The sequence below is a fragment of the Folsomia candida genome, unplaced genomic scaffold (assembly GCF_002217175.1).
Source record: "Folsomia candida strain VU population unplaced genomic scaffold, ASM221717v1 Fcan01_Sc007, whole genome shotgun sequence".
NCBI classification, from domain to species: Eukaryota; Metazoa; Arthropoda; class Collembola; order Entomobryomorpha; family Isotomidae; genus Folsomia; species Folsomia candida.
This window is the reverse complement of record NW_019091199.1, coordinates 4,467,654-4,492,997: the sequence shown is the minus strand read 5'-3', so window position 1 is coordinate 4,492,997 and position 25,344 is coordinate 4,467,654. Positions and strand designations below refer to the sequence as shown.

General features: G+C 43.6%; 6 protein-coding genes across 9 annotated transcripts; 4 read left to right on the top strand and 2 right to left on the bottom strand.

The window, feature by feature from the left end:
* Nucleotides 1–4,797: 4,797 nt before the first annotated feature.
* Nucleotides 4,798–6,161, top strand: LOC110852615. Its single transcript, XM_022100722.2, has 4 exons — nucleotides 4,798–5,074; nucleotides 5,160–5,317; nucleotides 5,378–5,781; nucleotides 5,869–6,161. Exons 1-4 carry the CDS (start codon nucleotides 4,992–4,994, stop codon nucleotides 6,067–6,069), a joined length of 846 nt encoding a protein of 281 aa, XP_021956414.2. The 5' UTR covers nucleotides 4,798–4,991; the 3' UTR covers nucleotides 6,070–6,161.
* A 26-nt stretch (nucleotides 6,162–6,187) lies between these two features.
* On the bottom strand, nucleotides 6,188–9,268 carry LOC110852652. Its single transcript, XM_022100760.2, has 5 exons — nucleotides 7,574–9,268; nucleotides 7,400–7,444; nucleotides 7,124–7,320; nucleotides 6,782–7,054; nucleotides 6,188–6,712 (listed from the first exon to the last, which is right to left on the bottom strand). Exons 1-5 carry the CDS (start codon nucleotides 8,379–8,381, stop codon nucleotides 6,341–6,343), a joined length of 1,695 nt encoding a protein of 564 aa, XP_021956452.1. The 5' UTR covers nucleotides 8,382–9,268; the 3' UTR covers nucleotides 6,188–6,340.
* Nucleotides 9,269–12,277: 3,009 nt separating this feature from the next.
* Nucleotides 12,278–17,087, bottom strand: LOC110852609 (neurogenic locus notch homolog protein 3-like). 3 transcript variants are annotated; one of them, XM_035853518.1, is made up of 13 exons: nucleotides 16,670–17,087; nucleotides 16,213–16,580; nucleotides 16,005–16,125; nucleotides 15,864–15,935; nucleotides 15,647–15,777; nucleotides 15,368–15,563; nucleotides 15,186–15,223; nucleotides 15,037–15,127; nucleotides 14,867–14,962; nucleotides 14,644–14,811; nucleotides 14,428–14,574; nucleotides 12,573–14,346; nucleotides 12,278–12,513 (listed from the first exon to the last, which is right to left on the bottom strand). In XM_035853518.1, the coding sequence occupies exons 2-13, from the start codon at nucleotides 16,501–16,503 to the stop codon at nucleotides 12,375–12,377; spliced, it is 3,264 nt and encodes a 1,087-aa protein (XP_035709411.1). In that variant the 5' UTR covers nucleotides 16,504–16,580; nucleotides 16,670–17,087; the 3' UTR covers nucleotides 12,278–12,374. The 3 variants fall into 3 exon arrangements, with proteins under 3 accessions (XP_035709411.1, XP_035709413.1, XP_035709412.1); XM_035853520.1 differs by having other exon boundaries at nucleotides 14,644–14,799; nucleotides 16,670–17,084; XM_035853519.1 differs by lacking the exon at nucleotides 16,670–17,087 and having other exon boundaries at nucleotides 16,213–16,583.
* A 751-nt stretch (nucleotides 17,088–17,838) lies between these two features.
* On the top strand, nucleotides 17,839–19,222 carry LOC110851603 (1-aminocyclopropane-1-carboxylate oxidase). The gene is made up of 4 exons (XM_022099456.2): nucleotides 17,839–18,073; nucleotides 18,156–18,277; nucleotides 18,360–18,864; nucleotides 18,928–19,222. Exons 1-4 carry the CDS (start codon nucleotides 17,912–17,914, stop codon nucleotides 19,129–19,131), a joined length of 993 nt encoding a protein of 330 aa, XP_021955148.1. The 5' UTR covers nucleotides 17,839–17,911; the 3' UTR covers nucleotides 19,132–19,222.
* A 145-nt stretch (nucleotides 19,223–19,367) lies between these two features.
* Nucleotides 19,368–21,392, top strand: LOC110851602 (arrestin domain-containing protein 2). The gene is made up of 6 exons (XM_022099455.2): nucleotides 19,368–19,825; nucleotides 19,887–20,107; nucleotides 20,188–20,433; nucleotides 20,490–20,633; nucleotides 20,704–21,040; nucleotides 21,146–21,392. Exons 1-6 carry the CDS (start codon nucleotides 19,579–19,581, stop codon nucleotides 21,277–21,279), a joined length of 1,329 nt encoding a protein of 442 aa, XP_021955147.1. The 5' UTR covers nucleotides 19,368–19,578; the 3' UTR covers nucleotides 21,280–21,392.
* A 526-nt stretch (nucleotides 21,393–21,918) lies between these two features.
* Nucleotides 21,919–24,600, top strand: LOC110851600 (protein mothers against dpp). 2 transcript variants are annotated; one of them, XM_022099454.1, is made up of 10 exons: nucleotides 21,982–22,228; nucleotides 22,332–22,596; nucleotides 22,699–22,856; nucleotides 22,934–23,083; nucleotides 23,154–23,352; nucleotides 23,417–23,518; nucleotides 23,608–23,704; nucleotides 23,772–23,926; nucleotides 24,005–24,090; nucleotides 24,185–24,600. In XM_022099454.1, exons 2-10 carry the CDS (start codon nucleotides 22,366–22,368, stop codon nucleotides 24,342–24,344), a joined length of 1,338 nt encoding a protein of 445 aa, XP_021955146.1. In that variant the 5' UTR covers nucleotides 21,982–22,228; nucleotides 22,332–22,365; the 3' UTR covers nucleotides 24,345–24,600. The 2 variants fall into 2 exon arrangements, with proteins under 2 accessions (XP_021955145.1, XP_021955146.1); XM_022099453.2 differs by having other exon boundaries at nucleotides 21,919–22,596.
* Nucleotides 24,601–25,344: the final 744 nt, after the last annotated feature.

Genomic DNA, 25,344 nt, shown 5'->3' with positions numbered 1-25,344 from the left:
CCATTGACGTCGATCCCTGATCCGGATTTAACTGAAATCCCAACTACCAGACTCGTGAGATGGCAGCTAGTTCAACAGATGCTACAACAGTTCTGGAAAAGATGGTCATCTGAATATATCGTCAGACTACAACAAAGACCAAAATGGATGCAACCAGTGGAATCCATTAAAGAAGGCTCACTGGTAATAATCAAGGAAGATAACTTGCCACCTTTACATTGGAAACTTGGACAAGTTATAGAAGTTAAACCAGGAGCAGATCAGAAGGTCAGAAAGGTACTGGTGAGAGCAGCTACTGGAGAGTACGAGCGACCCATCGTAAAGCTGTGCCTACTACCCGTCGAAACAGAAAACGCTGATCTAAAGACTGAAAATTAATTTTAGTTAGTATTAAGTAATATTATTTTAGAACTAGTTAGTCCAAGGGGGCCGGAATGTTCAGATTCCTAATATGTAGGAACATGAATGCAATTGGAGTTGTAATGTGTAGTTTGCATTTTGTGTTCAGTTTGCATTTAAGATGCAGATTGAACGCAATTTACATTGGTTTTGCAGTAGAAGCAAACCGAAGCATGCAAATCAATGTTTTGCAACACAGAACACTGGCAGTGATGCCACATCTTGCAAACTCATCTTATGCAGATTGAGTTGTCCAGCTTTGTAGTTTGCTAAACAGGTAGAAACGAAGCATTTAATGTATGCATGTATTTGTTCCAATGTTGAACAAACCAATGTATTTATGTATATAATGTGCAAATTGACTTATTTTAGTTGGGAAATGAAATGTATTAGTTAGCATACACGGGTGCTTTTCCGTCCGCTCTGCAGTATAAAGCTAGCCACGGACCAAAGCCCGCGTAACGCCCATTTAATCTTTTCGCAACAGAGGGTTGTTCTGCACAAGAGTGAATCGCAAATCTCAGATTGCCCCAAATGGGAAATTGAGATTGCAAATTACTTGTATCAAATTACCCATCAAAGTAGTTGTATCAAGTTACCTATCAGAAATAGTTGTATCACATTACCCCAAATCAACTAATAGAAATAGTATCATACACAGTTTGTATGTACTAATTAATTGAAACATAAATAAACCAGTTAATATTAATATAAAATTAACCAATTGAAGTTAACTACGAAATCATTTACACAACCATAGAGCTTTATGCTAAGAAACTGGTGCACACTAATTCAAGTTGCGCTACACTTAACATACACACACTCATAAATTAACCAACGTGAATTTACAACTCACACACCTCATAAGAATTTACTTACGAATAAAAACACTTGTTTTAGGAACGACGAGTGATTACTGAAATATTGCTTGATAAGGATTTGGGCAGCCTCGAGTCGTGCTATCCGGATCGTCCATTGATGATCAATAGGAAGTACTCGTACAAATTGCTCAATATGCACAGCCCGGACAATTTTTCAATCATCGTGGTGGATCAGACTTCCGTGGTGACTCAAAGGCAGATTAAGGAGGCAATGGATCTTTATCTGCACAACATTGCCGGTTGTGCACCGGTTGACGTTGCTTGTCTGAAGGATAGACTTCATGAATGGGACCTTGCGACATGTCAACAACACCAATAAGAAGCACTGTGCCAAATTTCATGCAAATCGGACGAGAAATGGCGAAATTATGGCATGGCGACGAAATTTGGCGAAAACAAGGGGGTGGCGACGGGTGGGACCTTGCGACACGTCGACAACACCAATAAGAAGCATTGTGCTCAATTTCATGCAAATCGGCCGAGAAATGGCGAAATTATGACATAGCGGCGAAATTTGGCGAAAACAATGTGGTGGCGACGGGTGGGACCTTGCGACACGTCGACAACACCAATAAGAAGCACCGTGTCAAATTTCATGCAAATCGGACGAAAAATGGTGAAGTTCTGGCATGACGACGAAATTTGGCGAAAACAAGTGGGTGGCGACGGGTGGGACCTTGCGACATGTCGACAACACCAATAAGAAGCGTTGTGCTTAATTTCATGCAAATCGGCCGAGAAATAGCGAAGTTATGGCATGGCGACAAAGGTTGTCGCCATGCCCTGCATTTATAAGGGGGGAGCTGTTGGCCGCCCTGAGAAGGGCGTTTCCAGAGCACACGACGAGGACGTCGCTCCCTCGTGCTCCACGCGGGCGGGCCCCCACTCGCGCCCTGACGCGCAACGGGGGTCTACCTCCACCGACCGGGAAAGCCCTGCCCACGTCACCGCCTCTGCAACCGCGTTCCCCTAGGGGGCCCGTCTGACCCTCGCCTTACGAGGTGGGAGCGCACCCGTAAATCGGCCCCCATTAAGGCTTCGAACTCGGGAACCCGGTCGGCCCCAAGGGGAGGTATCGCTAAAGAGCGGCGTCACCCAAGGGTTGGAGGTAGAGAGCCCCTCTCACTTGCCAAGCGCCACCCGCACTTTTGGCAAGCCCCGCCGGCTCCCCACCCGGTGAGCCTGCTTGGTGGGAGGAGCATTGGAGGGGGGACCTTCCCGTAAGGCTCTCCCCTTGCAGCGTTGCTCCCCCGGACCACCCCTCCAACGGGAAGAGAGTCGGGGCTGTGGGACAAACCACGGGTGGACCCGACTCCCCAGAGAGGCAGGGCGGTCCAGGGGCGCCGTCCCCCACGAGCGCCTCCCGCAGACTGACAAAAATTTCTGGTGCAGCTCCTTTTATACCCTCTGGAGGGCGGTGAAAGTTCTGCTATAAATAGCACCTGGTGAAAGTTCTGCTATAAATAGCACCCGGTGAAAGTTCTGCTATAAATAGCACCCAGTATGACTTGGTGCTATATACATATACTAGCGTATAGCCCGGCCAAGGCCGGGTTCTAGAGTTCCAGTGGGGGGTGTGCCCAAAGCGAAAAATCCGTCATACTATATTTTAAATAATTCCCAGTGGAGACTTTGTCATACTACATACATACATCAGACTGAGGGTTTGCCCAAGTCATACTGCATTTTAATTAACCTGGTCACAGTAAAATTTGATTCCCCCCTGTGGGAGTAGTTGAATAGCTAATTACTTAAATTCCCGTCGCGTGGGAGTAACTGCATAGCTAACTATTTAAATTCCCACGCTTCACGCTCCCGTTAAGTTCCATAAACCCCGTTAACTTCTACAATTAACGCCAAGCTATTGACGGATTCGGATTCAGCGTCAAAAATACATTCGAATTGATATGCGACATCACGAATAAGCCAGATTTGGACACCACGGTCACGGCGAGGTCACGGGGGCCTCGCAGGTCAAAACCATTGACGGCGTTGGATTCAGCGTCAAAAATACATTCGAATTGACATGCCACTCGCTGTGGGTAGAGTTTCTCAAACTAAAATAATTAATTAATAGTGTTTATCACGATCACTTATCATGATAACCACTATTGATGAGTGATGTATGTATGTGGGGTGTACATGTTCATGTATTCATTTATTCATGCAGTGCAGTGCATGCATGCAGTGGTTGCTCCGCTTCCTTTGTCTACTGTATGGGGCAATTTGCATTGCGAAGACTGACCCAGGGACCCAGGGATCATACTAACACTTTATTAGAGTAGATATGTATATACATATATACACATATATGACATATATATATATATATATGCACATATGTATGCATATATATATATACATATCTATATATATGTACATATGTATATATGTATGCCTATGTATATATATGTATATTTATAGCAACTGGGTGCTATTAATACACATAGCCTATGTGCTATTAATAGCCTCTTTATATTAATAGCACGTGAGATTAGCGGCCTCACATGTTCCGTGTTTACAATTGTTACAAATAATTCATCATTAATAATTAATTATTTCAACGTTGTTGAGGTTGGGTAAATGTAGATTCTTATAGTTTTTTGGTCGCTGATTTCGAATCTAAGGTCGATTGCGACATCATGGGAAGGGACACAGGGCCAATTAATTATGTTAAAATAACACATAAAGCTGCAAATATAAGGCTGGGTTTGGTAGCAATTTATGAATAAATTAAAAGTTGACATAAATTCATGTAACTCTTGTCAATCAGAGAGTGAAACGTTTGAGAACCCATCACTACTGCCACTATGTGATAATTTTTGTAATAATCTACATGCCAACTGCAACTTCGTCTCTTCAGTCTTCACGATGCTTACTTCGACGATGAAAAAACTTCAATTTTCGAAAACCCTGGTACCTTTTGGAACCAGGGTGCACTCACATTTCGTTCCCACGAATTAATTTTTAACCATGGATACAAGAACCAGTGCAGTTGTAAATGTGAAATCGGCTATTTCGGCGTTCTGTTAGAAATTTTTGTGCTTTAGTTACCGTTAGCGACGGCCCTGGAGGTTTTAGGCCTTTTAAGATGGTCTTATAGATTTGTCAAGATGTCTGTCTGTCCGTCTGTAGGCACGATAACTCTTTTTAAACAAAAGCTATAGACTTGAAATTTTGCATACTTCATCTTCGGGCAAAAAGTAAGGTTGAGTTCGGAGATGGGCATGATCGGTCAAGTGGTTGGTCAGTGGGGGTCATTTAGGTGGACCACATAAAAATTTAAATGTCATAGAAACGTTCCGAAATTGTCGTGGGAGGCTGAAACTTGGCGAAGTTAATCATATCTCACGAAATTATATGCAAATCATTAGGAGTCCGACTTTCAGTGAATAATGCCATCTTAGAAGGCCCCGCAAAGTTGCTTGGAGTAGGTTTTTCAGGCTATCGAAGCAACTGTCGCATGTCGTAACCTTGTATTATGATAAATTGTCAAGCAATCTTGGAAGAGACGTTAGGCAAAGTCACTACTGAATATTATTTGCATGGTCATTGTTGTTATTGGCAATAATAAGTAACTCCACAAAAATGCATATCAAGATGTTCAAGACAAGATTCTCAAAAAATTGAAATTCTGCATGATATGATTTTTGTTTTTGTATTTTAAGTTTCTTGAGGTTGAGGAAGTTTCTGTCGTTAATTCCAAGAAGGATGGAGATGTTTGGATTTCAAAGATATTCTGACGACTTGGATGAGAGTATTTATCCCCCGTGCGACACTTCCCAAACATCTAGGTTGCATTATTTACATATTTTCGAAGTATACAATTTCGGTTGAACCAATCGTGGGGCCATCAGCAATTTTTAATTCATTTCCTAGATTTCGTTCCCGATTCGCAAAAAAGGTTCGAGTTGATACGTGGTGTCAAAGGACGGGATGCTACAACACTATGGGCCCACCCAGTGGGTGCTTTGAGAGACCGAAAGAATTCTTGAGGAAACATAGTCGCTCCCACCCCGTGTTTATTGACCCCTTCGGTTTGTACATACCTGTCATTGCTCACTGTATAACATAGCATGAAGAGCCTTTTCTTTTAGTTCTGCGGACTCCAGGCGCAGATATCATGGCCCAACGTGATGGAAAATCCAAGAGTGATGACGGCGAGAAAGGGCGCATTCGCCGGAGGTGTGGGGGCGACCCACCTCCGAGAGTGGAACGAGGCAGGAGAGACTTCTTAGAGGAGAATGCTCTCCGTGTCATTCGGATGCCTCATCGACGAACGAAGCGGTGCTACAACTGTGAGGACGGGAGTCACAAGATGGACCTGAGCACCCTCCCCTTCGTCCTCTCACCAGGCTTCGGAAGAGTTCCTGACTATCTCCAGAGACGAAAGTTTGAGCTCTACTGCGAAGCCCAACGCTTAAAACGGGAAACGATGGACGCACAAGTTCCTCCAAATTGCAGAGTCATGAGTCATTTCGAACGGTGTTCCCTGATTAGTGTGAGCAGACAAGATTATGCTGTGAATATCTGCCTCCAAACGATAGATATAGATGTGTATTGACTATTTGTAAAATTCGAACTGCAGGGTCTCCAATCTCGATGGGACGAGCTCACTCACGAGTACGTGGGTTTGCCGGCCTATTTCAGCGAATCGCTCGACAAGAAGAAATCAGAATTAGTGCACCAATTGAAAGAAATTGAAGCTGACTTGAGACTTTTGAATTGTTCCGGCCCGGTTTTCATATCACAAAATTCTTCCGACTTTCCAACCTCAAATTTTTTTTGATTGTATAACAAATCTAACATAACAAATACGACAAAAAATCCTTCTTATTTCCTGATATTTTTGTTAGCCAAGGCACAATGAATTGCATGCATAAAAGTGACAAGAGTATTTACGGTGATTACTGTGCGACTCGTTATTTTGTAGTTTATTAATAAGTATTATTAATTACAAAATCACGGTTTGACCAGAACATCCATCAGCTTAAAAGTAAGTAAGTATATGTGCGTGTCATATATTATTAACCTATGTATTTATTTACATTATCGATCAATCAGTAGTGTTGATCGACCCTAGTCTTGTGAACTCTGGCTGGCTTGAGGATCTCAAACTTGACAAAGTAATAGACTCCTGCACACACGGATACGAGTCCCAAGGTGGCGCAGATAAGCTCCCCACTCATCACGGGCATCCAGACGAAAAAACTATGGTTGATTTGGAAGAATGACCACCAGAGCCCAATGATGGGAAATCCCACCGTGGACACGGAAATGGCCGTGATTGGCGATCGTGTCAAGACCGTCACGTAGGCAAAGGCATGGCTGAAGGTGAAGACTGACACGAACAAAGCCCACGACGATTCGTTGGTCAGTGACGTTTGAAAAGCGACGAATATTCGATCTGGTAACTTTTCCACCCGGATTCCCTGTAGTCAATTTAATACGAGGGAAATAGGATAAGCGAATTAATATTATAGGCAGAAAAATGTGCATACCTTTCCAAATCCAGGGATAAATTCTGTCCAAAAGAGTGAGAGGATGATGGCCCACGTGGTCACTGAGAACCAAAGCACAGCGTTGGAAATGAGCCCTAAATTAAACTGTGCGTAAGGACTGAAACGGTAAAAAGAGTTGAGACAATTTCCACCAGGCCAGGAGACATCCGTCGCAGCATCCGCCGAACTCGTACCCCCGTTCCCCACATTTTTGCTCATCACTCGAAGCTTCACGGCATTGTACTCCAAATCGTAAAGACGACTATGTTTCACCTTCGCCAGGAAGCAATAAGAGTTTTTATTAAAACGGTCATTTTTCTATATATCAAAAACAGAGTTTACTTTTGGTACGGGGATTGAGGATTCGAGGAAAAATGCGGCGATAGTTGCCAGCCAAATGGAGACCACGAACGCCATCGTCCACACGAAATGAACTTGCCACGTCCAGGTAATTGACGTTTCTTTGTCAGTTTTTTGATAGTAGTGACCTCGACACCGGTGGTGGTCCACCAGAGGATAGTCCACACTTAGAAATACGCCTTAAGATCCATATAATACCATGCACATGTACATATGTTCGACAATGTAAATTTCGAATGCACATGTATAATTAATTACCTGCTGCAACGGCTGAGAGTGCAAAAGCACGTTTGAGTCCAATGCCTGTGCAATTTAGTAAAGATTAATTCCTTCTCGTACGATCAATATCAAATAGATATGCACCAAATATAAGTACATATAACAAACGGTCATGGAATAGTTTTCTTGAAAATTAAGTAATTAATTAAGTACTTTTCCATCTGCAAACAGCATGAGTGATGATTGCGAAAATGATGACCAGTCCCAAGAGAGGATCTTGAAAGTTGCAGGGAACCTTGTCATCTTCCCACGAGTAGAAAATGGTAACAAAACTGAGGCCGAGGCAGAAGCCGACTTTGAGCGCGCTTCGCCATCCCACAACTGGGCGCAGAACGCTTTCCGAAAAGAGCTTCCGCCTCTCCATCACTTCCAGAACGACCGAGTTGAAGAGAAAGAGGAGCGTGACGACGGTGGAGGCTGCGAGGCAGGCGGAGTAGCCGTCCCCAGCACCCGCCACCCCCCGACTCACATTTTCAAGGTGAAGGGGGAAGAAAATGAGACAACCCGCAGAACCGAGCAGGGTGAGGAAGCAGGATATCAAAAGCTTCCTGTGAAATCTCCACCATTGACCAAGCTTCTGCACGGGTCGAATCAGTCTCCCAACTCTCCGCGTCACATAAGTGCACAGCCCACGACTCCCTCCGCCTCCTCCTCCCAGTGGTGGGGAGCAGGATGGAGGCGGTGCGTCGTTGTTGGGGCCAGTGCAGGTTTGGAAGGTCACTCTACTCTGAAATCCTTCGTACTCGAGGGCGAAATCCTCATAGGTTTTGAACAATTCTGGCGAATCGCTGCCCTCCCCCTCGAAGCGATTTGCGAGACGTTCTGAGGTCTTATTGCTAATCGGGGAAGCAGTTAGTGGTATTTCTGCATAGGATGGAGTGGAAGATTCCTCGGCATGATCAGCAGGGTCACTGTTGTCGATCAGCACTTGTTTGTCCTCAGGATCTTTTTCACCAGCCATTAGAGATTGTCAGGCAATTCACTCGCTGTCACCGAATAATTCATGCAGTTATTAACAGGAACATTTTTTAGCATGTGCTAGTTTTTCATATCCAACTATTTAAGTGGGTAATGGTGATGCCATGGTATACCATTGGTATTTGCATGTAATGTTCACTATTAAGTTCAACGTAACATTACAAATTTCACTCAAAGACACTCTCAACCCAGCTTACACTTGCACTTGCCAAAATTCTACGAAATTACCCCCATTGCGAAATACGACGAATTAAAGAATATTTTTATAGAAGCTCGAAATAGTTGCTCAACTCGTCGAACGCAGAACAATATTTATTTAAAAGTTTTTGAAGCCGAATTTTGAACTAAACCTTTGCAAAGTTTTTTACCCACCAACTATATGTGTAGATATGTATGTGGTACTCTGCATTGGTAGTGGTACAAGGAGCAGGAGCAGCAGTATTCGCACCGTTGTTGCATCTGAAAGTCTGTGAAGATTCAGTTTCATGATTGTAAAATACCTGTTGTTCTGTGCACCTTCTGATCTGCTTGAGCATTTATTACGTATGTATTCTGCCAGTCTCACGCAATTTTTTCCTCTGGTAGTAATAAGACATTACGAAACGCTGGTAATATTAAGCACTGCCTTCCTCCATCAACAACGAGAATGCCTTTTATGGAAGAGAGGCGGATTTGCGGAGAGGGCAAGAAACTTGTTTCAAATCCTTTCTCCACTGAATAACGTGCTCGTGTGAAATGGCAGAATTTCTGTCTGCTGCTCTTTTGCTACAAATCAACAACATTTATTTTGCACAAGAATGCTCTGAATTATCCTCACCGACACTTCCTGGCCTGCTTCTTGTGATGATCGAGAGGGTTAATCACACAAATGAGTCCCGTTCTGCAGTATGAACACCACTCGCTGCCTTTGCTGCTGCTGGGACCAATTAAATGTAAATCGTCCACCCCAAGAAAGACGAAGAAGACGCTTTTTTGCCCTGCAAAAAGGTGCTACTTTTGTTCTACACAACATTTGGCAAGTATTATATGGCGAAACTTTATGCTCTGCCAACAGCATGCAATCAGATCACGCAATGCCGTTTTTAACGTTCCAGTTGACAGACTTGAACAAGTCGTAGGTGGCCAGGCGATGACGCAAAAATGTCATAGAAGGAAAATATTTAGAAACCTAAAGTGCAGCCTGACGTAGCCCGAGGCAGGGTGGGAGACATTTATGCATATTTTCGGTGAACAAACAGAAAGCTTGCATTGCACGAAATTTGTAAATTTTCCTGTCGTTGCTTTGTGTATTCTTCATCCAGTATATCACACTGACCCTCAATAACAATATTACATCTTCGTGACCTCCCACCCTTAACCTTTTAAAAACGGATTCCACCAATAAGGTGGAGGGCGATTTCGATCTCTTGGCGACGGACTACACCAATAAGGTGTAGGCCAACTTTTTCTCGTTGGCGACGGATTCCACCAATAAGGTGTATGGTTACAGAATTCCGTTGAGACCGGGCTACATCAATAAGGTGTAGGAAAAAATAAAAATAAAATGACCGAGAAAATTTTCTCAGTTCCATTCTTTCCTCCTTATTTGTCGTTGGTTTTTCTTCAAGCCTGAACTAATTTTTTTAGAGTTTAGAGTTGTAGTTGTAGTGGGGGGAGGAACTCGGAGGAAGTGCATCAGAGGTCACGCCGCGCCCCCGAAAAATTATCCAACATTGGCGCCGCTAATAAATTGGTCGGCGTTGACCTCTGACCTGTATCATGTTGTAAATATGATACAGTTCATATTTTTTTTAAATTATCACAACGTTCTCTTTAGCTAATATATTCGCAATAGTGTCACCACCGATCGGAACAAGTCACAGAACACTGAAGGACAAAATTATAGCTAATAACTTGTTTAAAATATAAAATGCATCCCAAAATCAGTGTCATCAAATTGATGACATGAATGATGACGATTTATTCGTTTAGTTTATTTTTGTAGTACTATCAAAATCAAATCCGATCTTTTTATCAAAATTAATATCGTGTGTTCATTTGGTTCAGTTGCAATTTCATGTTAAAAATGTATTATGTTCTAATTTTTGTTGTCGAATCAGTTCCAGGTCTCTAATAAATCATAACTGCATCAGTAGAATATTCAAAATCGGTTTGCATTAATTCAGTCCCCAACTGATTTTATCACCGCCCCACAAGTCGGTCTCAATGGTATTCTGCCCCCCAGTAAATCCGCCCCCAAATGCAATAGAAACCATTTTTAATTCCGTTTTAGCCCGAGTCAGGGCTTATGGAACCATCATGTCCGTCCGTCCGTCCGTCCGTCCGTCCGTCCGTCCGTCCGTCCGTCCGTCTGTCCGTCTTACGATAACTCTCGTTAAACTCATCCTATCGACTTGAAATTTGCTACACATGTAGTATGGGGCAAATGAGGAGTTAAGTTCGAAGATGGGCGAAATCGGTCAAGTGGTTGACCAGTGGGGGTCATATAGGTGGATGGGGTATTATGCATCAAAATTTCAAAATTGTCATAGAAGGCAGAAATTTGGCACTGAGGTTGCTAATGGTGTCTAATGAAAGAGTATGAATTTAAGTTGGAAAAAATTTTATTTTGAAAGACCCTAGGGGGTGACCCATACTGATTTGTCAAAATCGTCATATCGAGTTGAAATTTGGTAGATAGGTTGCGTATGGGGTTTAAGGAAGAACATTAAATGAAATTGGTCAAATTTTTTATCTGGAGGGACCCGAGGGGGTGACCCATATCGATTTTTGAAAATCATTTAATTGAGCTGAAATTTACCATTGACGTTTCTAATAGCTCCTAATGAAATAATATGAAGTTAAATTAGTAAAATTTTTATGTGGAGCGATCCTAGGGGGTGGCCCATACCGATTTTTATAAATTGTCTTAAAAAGATGAAATTCGGTATGGTGATACTTAATGGTCTCGTATGGAAGTATATCAAGTTAAAAGCGAACAAAGTGGAACCAGAGTAGCCTAGGGGGTGACCCATACCGTGCATCTAAAAGTAGCTATTTTAAAAATTGGTAACTGATATTCGAGAAATTGGTCATACTTGAATTGGCGAGATGAGAAGAAATAAAATTAAAGTGAAAGCTATTCATTGCGTTTTCTATACAGTTCAAAAAGGCACGCAAAAAGGCAAATAGGCAAATAGGAGCAAATAGCAACAAGGCTGACTTTTTGCACACACTGGTCACCCCCATTGGTTTGGAAAACGGGCGTAGACGACTAAAAGTTGGCGTGGTCCTGCAGGGTTAGATTAGCTTAATAAATGTAAAGTAAACTTTAAGATTTTTTTGCCAGGAGGACGCAGTGGGGTTTTTCGAATTGGTTAAAGAAGCTGCAATTTTGCAGCGACGATTGCGAATAATTCGCAATCGACAAAAATTTCCCCATAATGACCGGTACCAACTACTATTAGTAGTTGGTTTGTACCGGTCACTTGACAAACATTTGGAAGAGGACTCTGTCCCTGACTCGGGCTATATAAACACTGCACACTGTAGGTTTTTTTAAATGGTATCCAGGTCAAAATTAATTAGTTTTTATAAGGTTAAAAAATACTACAAAAACATGCTCCGTCAATTCTCAAATATCACCTACGTATATCCTAAATATCTATGCTGTTTATGCGAACCACCAATGACGTACATATGCAAATGACTGGTAAACTACTTGACCGATCTTGCCCACCTTCAACTCGCCCAAGGCCTTGTTGAGATATGCATTTTAACGCTAAGCTGGTCAAAATCGGTTTAGTGGTTCGTCCGCTAGCGTGTCACAGACACATAGACACGATACATACCGGTTCCATAAGCCCTGACTCGGGCTAAAAAGGTGTTTTTTTTAATGTATAAGCATAAATAAGTATGATAATTTATTGAGTAATCTCAGTTTCATAAATAAATTAACGACAAAGCTTTCTCATTTTTCTAGAATAAATATTTAATATTAGAAGAAACTGCACTTGGCCCCGTCGCACTTTAGGTTAAAGCCTTTCTGCTTTTGGTCAGGGTTTGGGCGACAACCGTCCCATGGATCCCCGATGAATTTGGGATTGCACTCGCACGTGGACTTGTGATCAATTACTCTGAAATTAATTACGCATGTCACAAGAAAATTGAATTTAATAGTTTTAAGTAGTCAAACCTGCAGAAAGCGTTGCTCCCACATGGCGCTCTCTCGCACGGGTCGCGACATTCATCTCGCCAACACTCGTGCGCATTGAAGCAGTCCCTGTTTGTCTTGCATCGGAGTCTACAGTCTGGATAGTCACCCGAGTGTCCAGTCCCACACACGCACTGACCTCGCCCCTCCACCAGCTGACACTCGCTCTTCGTGTCGCAGCCGATCCCCTTCTCGTAGTCGCAATGGACGACAGGGAGGTTGTCACTCCCACTCGTACTCACACTGTTTTGCTGCTCAGTGGAGGAGCCAAAGTCTCTCCGACAGTCCAGTCCACTGGCCGGGCTGCCCACGTAACCACGTCGACAAGTGCACAGGGCTTGGGCCTCAATCACGCGACATTCTGAGAATGCAACGTGAGCACACGGACTGTGGTCAAAGTCGCACGGATTGTAACAGTTGAGGGTGACGTTGGAGCAAATTTCGGGATATCGACAATCTTGATTTTCTTTACAGTATCGCCCATAGATGACACCTTCTGGGAGACCTTCGGGTCTCGGAGAGTCTGCCGTATACCCGCACCGGTGAGAGGAGCAGACGCACCTGGCCACACCATCTCGACCTCTGCGACACTTGTAGTCGGGCGGACCACAGTCCTCAGGTCGTCCCATGTCACACTCGTCGCGACGATTTATCATAGCTTTTCCCCCGACTGAACTCTGCAGCGGTTGATTGTCCCTCCAAGAAAATGGATCTTGATTATTGAAGGACGGTGGTACTGCTGTCGTTGGTGGTCTGCTTGAACCAGGAAATCGTGAGTGGATACTATAGTACTCGTCTTCAACAAAGCCAGGTGTGAATGGGGGTCCACTCTGTTGTGGTCGCCCGCTTGTCTGACCTCCTCCTCCTCCATTGAAGCCTTCCTGGTCCCTCCTTCCGTCGTTATCGCTACTGCTACTGGGCGCGCAGCGGGTGAAAGCATCGCCCTCGTAGCCCAAAATGCATCGACAAGCTGCCCGACCATTGATCTCGCGACACTCGGCGAAATTTGCACAAGGGGATGGCTGACAAGGAGTGCGTTCTGCTCGACATGCGACATGTGGATCTCCCACCGTGTTCTTGGGGCAAACACATTGCGTGCCGATGCATTTAGCATTCAGACCACAGCGTCGTCTACACTGCGGTTTTTCTTCTTCGGGAATACAAACACGACCAACACACTCGAATCCACGGGGACAATCGGGGTCGTCCAAACAGTGCCTGCTGGGTTGTTGGTGTGGCGGTGCGTTTATTGGGCGCTGATCAGATTGAGGAGGAGAAACCGGCACAGCTATTGACGTTGGGAATGTTGGTGATGACGACGGGAAACAGTTGGGTGACCGGCCAACTGTTCCCGGAGCACAGACGCAATTCACCTCCGTCTTGGCACCATTCCTACTCAAGAAATATTTCGCTTCACACACAGTGTTGTGCGGACATGGGTTGGAGTTGCAAGGGTCTTGAGGACGTTGGTGGGAGGTGCTCGTCGTCGTTGTGGTCGTGAGATTGAAACATCTCACCAGCGGATCTCCCGTTGTCCAACTTGGACATTGGCACACTGGTTTCGAGCTGCTGCTGCCGATGCTGCGGGACAATTGACATATCGCGTTCATCCCACAAATTCGTCCACATTGATCCGGACCGCTGTCAACACATCGCTTGTCAGATGTGCAGTAGTGGTTGGGTGGGCAGTCATAGTTTTCGGAACATTCTTTCCTCCTACAATCTGGTGGGCCTGGGCCAATGAATCCAAGAGGACCTACCCAATTATTAAGTATTATTTAACAACAATGCTGCCTGACTACGAGTAAGAGTCAGGAGAGTAATGGTATTCTTTTACAGTGAGTTTTATGTTCGTCAGGGTCTGTGCCAATGTCGTAACAATTTTCTTCCGGATCGCCAGTCCGCCCTGGCGGACATGTACAAAGAGCGGTTCTGTTGTAGCCAGACTGAACCACGTGACAATCTGCATTTGTTCCACATCGATCTATACACAAATTTCATTAGCGTTGAGGGTTTTGAAGTAGGGTGCATTTATAGGAGGTCGAGATTTTACGTGGACAAGGGTCTTGGCAGTGAGTCCTTGAACATATTTCATTTTGAGGACAATCCCCGTGAAACTGACACCTCCGGAGGCAATAGGGTGGCTTCCCGTCGTACCCAAGTTGACAGGCACACCTTGGACGTCCCCCTTGCGACACGCACGTGCTTCCTGGAAAATTTGCTACACATTGATTCAACATGGATTAATGTGTTATATAAGAATCGGAAGAACTAACCTCTGCCACAGGGGGACGGATGACACGGGTCGTTGGTGCATTTCCCCTGCACACAAAACTGCCCTCCAGAACATTCCGCATTGGAGTGACACCGGTCTTTTCAGTTAATGACAAGAAATTTGTACAAGTTTGCTCTCGTCAAATGATTTCTTATCTTGAAATATTTGTACCTTTGTTGGGACTGCATTCGCTGTATGGATTTCCACTCAACCCTCGGAAGCAGTAGCAGACTGGGTGACCATCAATTACGCTGCATTCAGCCTGCATGAAGTATCTTATTCAAAATCCCATGTATTATTGAAGCAGAATATATTTTTACCTTCTGCCCACAAGGTGAAGGTCTACACGGATGCTTTCCTGAAAGCATACATAAATCCCACAAAACTTAGCATTAATTAACCTTAGCGAGCGTTAATGTATATGCTATGCACGCATTTTTAGTGCAATGGTAAATCTGAAAACAGCACTTTACGTATATATGTAAGTGAATGAATAACAAACCACTCTCGGACTGATTGTTGTTGGTCGGGATGAGTTTGTACTCCATCATTCTGAAATTTTCATTGTTTTGGCTCCCAATGCAGAGATAAATTCCTTCCGGTTTTTTTAAACTGCTGTCTTTGAGATTGAGAAGAAAGCCTTTGTGAGGATCATACGAAGCCACGTTCCTCCCAATTTCGGGACACTGCAACTTGCCCTGGAAATAAGTTCAATTTTTCATGCTATTCACTTCTTCAAATTTTAATTTAACACGGGGAAGTATGAATTTAGAAAACGTACGGCAAGGGTTTTATGTAAGGACACGACTGCTTTGGAGCTCGCAACAGCGCATGGGATCCAGACTTGTTTGTCTCTGGGCGTAAAATAGATTTCCGAGTTGTAGTCGTCCGGCGGTGTGAAGAGAGAAGGGCCTGAAAATCACGTCGGCATAGTGTCAAGTCTCCTCAATTTGAATTCTTATTACCAACTAATTTATGAACAAGATGAGCATAATTACCAGGCACATAAATGTAGAAATAGGAGTGTATCGTGGCATTTTGAATACTTCGACAGGTGTAATTTCCAGTATCTGGGACAAATGTTAGTCAACAATTAATATTACTGTGTCTATGATGAATTATTTCAAAACCCTGGGCACCTTCGGAGCGTAGTGCGCCTTGGAACCCCAAGAGGCCAAGGGATGCCTCAGCTTCGAATGTCAAAGGCATTTGAGGGTCTTCTTTCCATTGCACATTTGTGAACGTGGTGAACTCTGGTCGCTTAAAAATAAAAGAATACGCATGTTCAGAAATAAGGTCGAGATTATCGTGTGAAACTCATGTGCATGGCGATTTTGTAATACTCACACCAGCACCAATGTAAACTATCTGGACGGGGAATGTGGCGTTACACTTGATGACGAGTCTGCTGTGGGGGCCGACATCTTCTCCCACAACGATCTCACTGTTCTTCCTCCTTGGAACGGGACGCACTTGTTCCGTAGTGTTGTCCGGGGAGGGGATAATTTCAAAGAGTTCGAGGTTTGGTGACCATTGAGACACGCTTCCACTCGTTATCACAATCACGACACTGCTTAAAACCCAGCACACGTGTAGAATCGTCCAAATGCCAGCGATTGGCTCTGTTTTGAAACCCATATTTATAATTTCCACACATTAAACCCTTCCATCCAGTTTTAAACTCATCGTCAGGTATGAATACGAGAGATTATCAACTGAAATTAACCAAGTGCAAATAAGGACTGATCCTGGAAAGAAATGGGTAGAAAAATATGGATTGTGAGCCTTGTATTCATTTCCGTACCTATCATCGCCATACATGATGTACTTATCAGTGGATAATCTTAAATTCTCATTTCCATTGATCATCCATCTTCGTTTGTGAGAGGAAGCTGTCCATTTTCAACCAACTCATCCTCCTCCATCCTGCTTATTTTCGTAGCAAAGTTGCCACTAATAGCAATTTAATAAGTCTCAGTCGGCGGTGGTAGTTGCAGCCGAACACAGACCAATTAGTAAATATGCAGCATAGAAGAATGGGCCCTTGGAGGAGATTTCCTTGAGATTGCCATGCTCAGATGCCCTCAGCAACTCCAAGTAACATTGAACTTGGCCATTGAAGCAGAAGTGATTTCGCACACAATCTGATGATAACATTTACAGAGTGTTGTTATTAAATGCATGTAAACATGTAGGTACATAGGCAGATGCTTCTCGCTTCCTCCACATCAAAAGGTGGTCTGATTATTTGAATACCATTTTATTGAGATGACGCAAAGTAAAAAGTAATCAACCAAGTGATACAATACCAATTTTAAGCATTTGCGCATGCATGCTATCTAAAATTCTAAACATAATGGCTCAGTTGCTTCATTCGAAACAAGATCAAACGTGTTATGGGAGGAATCATAAAATTTTTGCGCTGCATTGAAATGGCTCGTGCAAATTTTGTAGGGTTGGCTTGCATAAAGTAAAAGATATGTAACATTAGGTAAGGTTTGCACATGTTTACTAATACATATTATATATGCATCATCAATCGTCCATTGATCCGGTGATTGGCATGTAGTAGTGATAGATGTGATAGTGCAGTTCAGAGGGGTTGATTATTTACTTCTTAAAGGCTTGACATGCATTATGTACATATTTGAGTAGTTTTATGTACTACGCATCAAAGTAAACTTGCACGTGTGGGTCATGAACTTGCTAGCGTGGGTCACGGGGTGATAAATATATTTTGGTCAGTGCTCAATAATAATAAGTAATCCATGAAGGAGTTGTTAGTGGACGAGAGAAAGATAATTTCTAAGTTTTGAGTTGCCTTATTCAGATAGTTCCAAAGTTCTTCACTTGCATATATAGTACATAATCGTAATCGCTTGTACACAAGTGCATAAGTTCATAGAAATGACGAGTCACGCAGTATTTCAGTACTTACTTATTTACTCATTTAACAGAAAAACGTCAAAAGATAATTGTATCAGTCTTTGGTTAATGCGCTTTGAGCAATCACATATCTACATACAGATAGGTTCCATCCATAACCATGAAGTCGGAAATTCCCATTTTGGATTGCTCCAAAATTTCTGGGACGTATGATGGAGTGAGCAAGGCTGAAGGATTTGAAGAATTTGCGAAACAACTGGGCGACGGAATGAGTGGTATCGGATTCGTCTATCTCACGAATCATGGCGTCCACCACTCAATTGTAAGTGGGATGAAAGCGAAATATTTAGCTCTGTAAGTAGTAATCCCTATCAGAAGGGATATTGAAATCCATGTATTTGCAGATTAGCACCGCCTTTTCAGAATCTCGGAATTTCTTTGAACTCCCGAAAGATGTAAAGATGAAGTATCGTAAAGTTGATGCTATCGAAAATTTCAATGGTTACACGGCACCGGAGGATGAAATGTAACTAAATACATCTAATTTAATGTTGATCAGAAGTGGCCAACGGTATTGCGATATAATTGTACGTATGGTTTCCTTACAGTGCAAACGAGAACGACAAATCGTCTCCAGATTACAAGGAGGCGTGGGACAGTTGGGGGACGAAAATGCTGAGCGAGGCCAACTATCCCTCAGAAGTTCCTGGAATGAAAAAATCTGTGGACGATTTCCGTCTCTCGCTCGTCACGCTGTGCAAGAAACTGTTCCTCTGCTTCGGCCACTACTTGAAGCTGGAGGACCCTGAATTCTTCCTCCAACGACACAAGGCCCTGGACGACCTCAACATCAAGTCCCATAACGATATCCGCACCAATTACTACAAGGCTCTGAACTCGAACGACGTGGCTGAGATTCCCGAGGATGCCTTGCGACTAGGCGAGCACAACGACTGGGGCACCGTCACCTTCCTCGTGCAAGATTCGGTGGGAGGATTGGAGGCCAAGAAGACGAACGGAGACTGGATCTCGGTCCCACCCATCGAAAACTCCATCATCCTCAACGCAGGACTCATGTTGGAAATGTGGTCGGGAGGCCATTTCCCAGCCACGGTATCACGTCCATTTAAATTTAATGCCTGTTTGTCCATGTTTACATAACGTCTTAAAATGCAGTTTCATCGCGTGCGTCTCTTGAAGTCACAGGCGAAAACGGTTCGCCAGAGCATCGGATTCTTTGTGCAACCGACGGAGAATCCAATTGCATTCCGTTGGTTCCAGAGAAGAAAGATTGGCACCCAATGTATCCCAAAGTGGACAAGGAAACCCACTTTGAATATTTTAAAGACAGAGTCCGCGGATCCAGAGCCTACTAATTGATAATATTGGACCAACATCTCAACTGTAGCATTTTTTAGCACTTGCATATTACATCACGTTGAATTCATTATTAAAACATTTTAAGCATTGATACTGGTCGGTTGTCGGTTTAAAACTTTTTTATGCTGGTTTAGTTTGGCAAACCCGGGGTAATAAACTGCGACCACTTGCACTGACTGGCTTATTTGGTATCTATTTTTAGACATACCAACATATCCGGTTCTGTAGTACAAGAATACGATATGTACATACATACGTCGTGCACATTTTTTCAATGCATACATACAGCCTGTCGTCCTCATCTTCTAACTTAACTGAAGGAGCAACAGGAAGGAAGGTTTAATATCCCTTCGCTTGTGTAGTGTGATCTGTTCACACTGTCATCAACTACACATTGTGCCGTTAAATTATTTTGGGCAGGGGACTGATTAAATAATTTCAGCGAAGATGGAGATGCGTGTGGTGCTGGATCGAGTGGGGCCTTACTCTCCTGGGGACACGGTTCAAGGGAGAGTGATTCTGGTAAAGAGCAGTGTCACTCTCCTCCCAAAACCACTCGGCCTGCACATTCAGTTCGACGGTAAGGCGTACGTCAAGTTCACCGTGGCAGATCGATGGGGCTACAAAGGTCGGTGGAGGACACACTCTGCGACGGAGACGTACTTCCACTCGGCCAACTACTTGGTGGGCGACGGTGAGGCGCATCACTTTATTCATAGTAGTAATTAACTGCCCTATTTCGAACGACTCTTCAGGTCAGCACGAGGTGGCAGAGTTGAGTGGGGGTGGCGTTGCAGAATTCCCCTTCTCGTTCTCCATGCCCGCACTACTTCCGTCCTCCTACAAGGGCACTCACGGTTCCGTCGACTACACAGTCACGGTCACATTGAAGAGAGCGTGGGGTGTTCACAAGGAAGTTGTTCAGCCATTTCAAGTTTGCAGCCAGTTGGACGTGGCTTCGGTGCATCACCTCCAGGTATTTATCCAGACCAATTGGGGGATGAGTCTGAGAATTAATTAATGTCTTCACAAGGCATACTGGTTAATTTTTGGTAGAGGCGCGGAGAGGCGGGGACGATCCGTAAGAGCGAGCGCGTGGGGATGTGGTGGTGGGGTGGGACAGTCTTCGTCCACTTGAATCTGCGTAAGAGAGCATACATTCCTGGAGAGTTTGTCCAGTTTTCTGCTCAAATCATCAACGACTCAAAATCCAGTTTGCACAAGGCAAAACTACTTTTGACTCAAGAGGTTCGCTTTCTGGCGCAAGGAGCGTCACATCTCGTGACCCACATCCTCAAAAAGGTGAGATCATATTAATTCTAAGACTGTGTAAAAAGATAATAATGTAGGAAATTAAGGTTAAGGGGCCGGGGGTGAAGGGTGGGGAGAGAACAGTGAACTGGGACGATCCCACTAGTCTAAAAATCCCCCCACTGCCTCCCACAACCACTCTCGGCGTGGGCAGCGTCTGCTCCCTCATCGAGGTCAACTACTTTGTCCACGTGAGAATAAATACTATGATTTACTTACTAATAGCACGTATACTTATTAACTTATGAATTGCACGTGTAGTTGCTCGTGCAACCCTCCTCCCTGACCTTCAAGGACCGCACCATAGCCTGCAAGTTGCCCATCACTCTGGGAACGAAGAGGGGCGTGGGAGCGAGGGAGTCGTGGTGCTATGGGGACACCAACAACCGGGTAGGCTCCATCTTTTCCACCCTAGAGCGTTCCACCATGGCGCCCACACCGTCCACCCAAGGGGAGTGGAACTACTACCAGAACGTCGTCTTCCCTCTGAATCGCTGCTTCTCGGCCCCACTCTACGAAAATCATCGTTTCGGTGGAGGTGGACACGTTTCCCCCTTCTCACTTCCGGAAGACTTGGAAGACTCGTCGGCAGCTGGACGTGAGAATAATTTCATATGATATTTCCCTCAAACTGCATATATAAATCTGTATTAGTACGGCGTCTCCCTCAATTTGTAAGTCTTTTTAAACTATTTTTCCACAGCTCCCCCAAGCTATGAAGAGGCGATGTGTGACTACCAGAATTCAGTGATGACTCCGACGCAACCGCGTGGTCTTTCTCTTCAGAAAAGTAACTGCACTTCTCCCGTGACCACGGAACCACTCTACAATAATTGACCCACAAAAATTATCTCCTCTCTTTGTATACGCACTTTTACACACCCATAAAATACTGGGAATACGTATAACTGAACTTTTAGCAAAAAATAAAGCCTCGAGAATAAAAAGTATTATTGGGTTGGGTGCTGGTGGTGGTGGTGATCATTGGTGTTACTCATGATGTTGGCATTCTGTGGTCGTAATATGGTGACTGACTCTCTGTGGCGTTGTTTCATTCTGGGAATGTCATGCATTTTTAATTGGATGAGTGTAGATGTCGAGGTCACTCAAAGGCCAACCACCACCACCATCATCATCGTATCATTTTATGGTGCGTAGGTATGGCACACATAGCAAAGGAAAGTGGCGGTGGTGGAATATCCAAGTTGCCTTGGACTTGGATCTGTTCGTTCATCTTCGTCTTCTTGATTTGGTTTGTTTCTTGGTGGGATCTCAGAAGTCAGATTGCATTTTATACCAAGAAGCCAAGTCACACAAGTTGAGAATCTCAACGAAATCTCGACTGACTAGTACTCACTTGTTGGGTCTCTCTCCAAGCGACGCCTACCTCAATGGTCCACCCACAAAGGTGACCCTACCCCGGCTGACCTCGCCATCTCAGGTCAGAGGTCACACCGACCATCGGAGGGTCACCCACGATGGGATCGAAATGTGTGGACGATCCTCACATTTATAGGAACTGAAGAGAGAGCAAGTGCGCTGCTGCAGTCACTGTCCAGCCAGCCAGCCAGCCACACTATACACTCGCACTCCTCCACTCACTCACTCACCCAATATTTTTAGTTTCGCAGGAGGGTTTCCGTCCAAAAATCCAATCAATTATTAGTTTTCCTCGTCGTCGTCTTATCCACTTGCACCATTGTCCTACTTTTGGTTGGATTGGAGAGCAATTGCGAGCGGCCTTTGAACCGTCCTCCTCCTCGCCTGTGTGCCGTGATTTTATATAGTACGTGATTTGTATGCCCATACTAAATTAGTATTACTAATTAAGTTGGGCAGACCAAACGTTTGTAAAAGTTACAACAGTAGAAATAGTAATATTATTATAGTGTCGTGGGATTGTTTGTTGGTGGCCGTGTCGAGATGAGCGGGTTGAACAGTTTGTTTTCCTTCACGAGTCCAGCGGTGAAGAAGTTGCTGGGGTGGAAGCAGGGGGATGAGGAAGAAAAGTGGGCGGAGAAGGCGGTCGACTCGCTGGTCAAAAAGTTGAAGAAGAAAAAAGGGGCCGTGGAGGAGTTGGAGCGAGCACTCTCATGTCCGGGCACTCCCTCCAAATGCGTCACCATCCCCAGAAGTTTGGATGGGCGGCTGCAGGTGAGAGAATGGAGAAAAGAAATCTAAAACAAAGCAATGATGACAAAAATGCTGCATTAAGTTACTTGGTTAATATTGATAATTCTGTATTGTTTTGATTAGGTGTCTCATCGGAAAGGATTACCACACGTGATTTACTGTCGTGTCTGGCGATGGCCGGACCTTCAATCTCATCATGAGCTGAAACCCCTTGAGATTTGCCAATTCCCATTCTCCGCCAAACAGAAGGAAGTTTGTATTAATCCATACCATTATAAACGGTAAGTAATGATAGCATGTATTGTAAAATCAATTTTGTAACGTACAAAAATTGTATTGTTTTTTTTATATATAATAGTGTCGAAAGTCCGGCCGTTCTTCCACCCGTTCTCGTTCCACGCCACTCGGAGTTTGCTCCACCGCCAAATGGACTATTGACTTATTCCCCTGTTCCAGAACCCCCGATGCCACATAACGTTGCGTACTCACAGAATGGATTTTCTCATAGGTTAGTTGACTGCATCGATATTGTACACCGATAGAAAATCAAAGTTAAATTGGCTAATATTGACTTTTAGTGGAGGACCGACTTCGCCACCAATGAGTATCCCAAGCCCCGGAAGTTCCATCTCACAGCCGCCACACAGCCCTTATGCCAACTCATCCATGACAGAAAGCCCTCCGCCCGCATACTCACCATCCGAGGATGGTCATGGACCAATGGGAGATAACTCGATGGATACCATTCCTCCAGGCGTCTCCGCTGTTCCATTTCAGGTACGCATTATTATTGTAGGTGTTAAACACATTGTGATTTATTAAGCCTTATAAATATTTTTAGGAACCAGACTATTGGGCTAGCATTGCATACTACGAGCTAAACAGCCGAGTTGGAGAGGTGTACCATTGTCACAATTCAAGCGTGGTAGTTGATGGGTTTACTGTGAGTCGTTAATTTATTCATTGAAATTGATAACAATTTAGAACGAGCCAATTTATATTACATTTATAACTTGAATAATCTCATTTTAGAATCCTTCCAACAATCTCGATCGGTTCTGTCTTGGACAACTTTCAAATGTCAACAGGAATTCCACCATTGAAAATACTCGCAGACACATTGGCAAAGGTGAAAAATTCTTACCAATCTTAGTAAAAACTAATAATTATGTTTAGATTCGTTCATTGTTATTCAGGTGTGAGATTGACCTACGTTGGTGGAGAAGTTTATGCAGAATGCTTGTCAGACTCTGCAATTTTCGTCCAATCTCGCAATTGCAATCACAGCCATGGATTTCATCCCTCAACCGTGTGCAAGATTCCTCCTGGCTGCTCTCTCAAAATTTTCAATGTAAGCCACCCTTTCCATGCTTACTCCGAAGACATTGAGTCATATTACACACCCTTTACAAGATTTGATATTTTTCAGAATCGCGAGTTTGCCTCACTACTTGGACAATCAGTTAATCACGGATTTGAAGCTGTCTATGATCTCACTAAAATGTGTACCATTAGGTAATGATGCATTCTTGTTTTTTTACTTGTTTATAATTTTTTCCGACCAGAAAGTTACTAACAACATGATTCTTTATTTCCTTTGCATATGTAGAATGTCCTTTGTAAAGGGTTGGGGGGCTGAGTACCACAGGCAGGACGTGACATCTACTCCTTGCTGGATCGAAATTCATCTCCACGGTCCACTTCAATGGTTGGACAAAGTTTTGGTAGAAATGGGCTCTCCTCACTGCGCGATCTCTTCTGTATCTTAAATAACGACTCTTGAAGCAATTTAGCCATTTTTTTTGTTTTTCTTAGTCTTCGACAATATTATATATACGATACTATATATTCCATACATAAGAAATGTAGGCTGCGAGAGAGATTATATAAGAGCTTCCCCTAATTATGAACGAGCAGAAAGAATTGTTGTTTATGTTGATCCTGTGTTTGTTTATAATTGATGATGACATTTCTTGTGCAAATGAATAAATAATCTCACGAGTTTGCTGGATTAATATAAAACAAGTGTCACGTTAAACACGTAAGTTGATCCTATGCACGCTTATACAACGGGCATCCGGTGTTTGTGTTAAAAATTGTGCTTGTGCAAGATTTTTAAGGGGTTTTCCATCCATTATTAATGTGTATGTGTTTACCTTACACTGTTTATCTCAATCCCAAATCCCAATCATTTCGTGGATTGACTGACATAAAGTTATTGACGATAATACATATCTGTGATACCTACACAAGTTACACATATACTGCTGCTGGACATCTGCACGTGCTAGGAGCGTGGGTTTTATATGTCGGTTCTTGTCCTCTCTTGGTCCAATCTAACCAGCCAACCACTAACATAACTAATCATCATTTTGTCTTATCTCAAATCTGCATCGTTCGTCATTAATTTTTTCCAATTGCATTTTCTAATCATCTCCACTCCACCAGTTTCCCAATTGTATAGGAATATTAACTCGTACTTTGGTCTATTTATCATCTCCACCACCATCAACCATCCAAGGCTCACGTCTTCATTTGAGACGGTGTTCTTCAGTTATGTGCATACTTGTCTTTGCTACTTTTGACTGGATCTGCGTATGTATGAGAGAGAGCAGAAAATGCTCCGATTTCATTCATTCCTAAAACAATTCATGTTTGTTGAATGGCGGTGGAATGTGAGAAGGGCAGGATGTTGATAATGGGGCTTATCAGAATTCCAACAAAACAGGAATGGGATGCTGCTAAAATTATTGTTGAGGTGATCAGTTC

Coding starts and splice junctions, on each gene's coding strand:
- LOC110852615 (XM_022100722.2), top strand. CDS start 4,992: ATGGAGATGTTTGGATTTCAAAGATATTCTGACGACTTGGATGAGAGT. Junction 5,075..5,159: donor GACACTTCCCAAACATCTAG/GTTGCATTATTT, acceptor TTCATTTCCTAG/ATTTCGTTCCCGATTCGCAA. Junction 5,782..5,868: donor AACGGTGTTCCCTGATTAGT/GTGAGCAGACAA, acceptor TTCGAACTGCAG/GGTCTCCAATCTCGATGGGA.
- LOC110851603 (XM_022099456.2), top strand. CDS start 17,912: ATGAAGTCGGAAATTCCCATTTTGGATTGCTCCAAAATTTCTGGGACG. Junction 18,278..18,359: donor ACGGCACCGGAGGATGAAAT/GTAACTAAATAC, acceptor GTTTCCTTACAG/TGCAAACGAGAACGACAAAT. Junction 18,865..18,927: donor GAGGCCATTTCCCAGCCACG/GTATCACGTCCA, acceptor CTTAAAATGCAG/TTTCATCGCGTGCGTCTCTT.
- LOC110852652 (XM_022100760.2), bottom strand. CDS start 8,381: ATGGCTGGTGAAAAAGATCCTGAGGACAAACAAGTGCTGATCGACAAC. Junction 7,055..7,123: donor CCTCAATCCCCGTACCAAAA/GTAAACTCTGTT, acceptor TTCCTGGCGAAG/GTGAAACATAGTCGTCTTTA. Junction 6,713..6,781: donor TTATCCCTGGATTTGGAAAG/GTATGCACATTT, acceptor AATTGACTACAG/GGAATCCGGGTGGAAAAGTT.
- LOC110851600 (XM_022099453.2), top strand. CDS start 22,366: ATGAGCGGGTTGAACAGTTTGTTTTCCTTCACGAGTCCAGCGGTGAAG. Junction 23,519..23,607: donor TGGTAGTTGATGGGTTTACT/GTGAGTCGTTAA, acceptor ATCTCATTTTAG/AATCCTTCCAACAATCTCGA. Junction 23,927..24,004: donor GCTCTCTCAAAATTTTCAAT/GTAAGCCACCCT, acceptor GATATTTTTCAG/AATCGCGAGTTTGCCTCACT.
- LOC110851602 (XM_022099455.2), top strand. CDS start 19,579: ATGGAGATGCGTGTGGTGCTGGATCGAGTGGGGCCTTACTCTCCTGGG. Junction 20,108..20,187: donor CTTCGGTGCATCACCTCCAG/GTATTTATCCAG, acceptor AATTTTTGGTAG/AGGCGCGGAGAGGCGGGGAC. Junction 20,634..20,703: donor AGGTCAACTACTTTGTCCAC/GTGAGAATAAAT, acceptor TTGCACGTGTAG/TTGCTCGTGCAACCCTCCTC.
- LOC110852609 (XM_035853518.1), bottom strand. CDS start 16,503: ATGGGTTTCAAAACAGAGCCAATCGCTGGCATTTGGACGATTCTACAC. Junction 15,224..15,367: donor CAACAATCAGTCCGAGAGTG/GTTTGTTATTCA, acceptor GTATGCTTTCAG/GAAAGCATCCGTGTAGACCT. Junction 15,128..15,185: donor CTTCACCTTGTGGGCAGAAG/GTAAAAATATAT, acceptor TACTTCATGCAG/GCTGAATGCAGCGTAATTGA.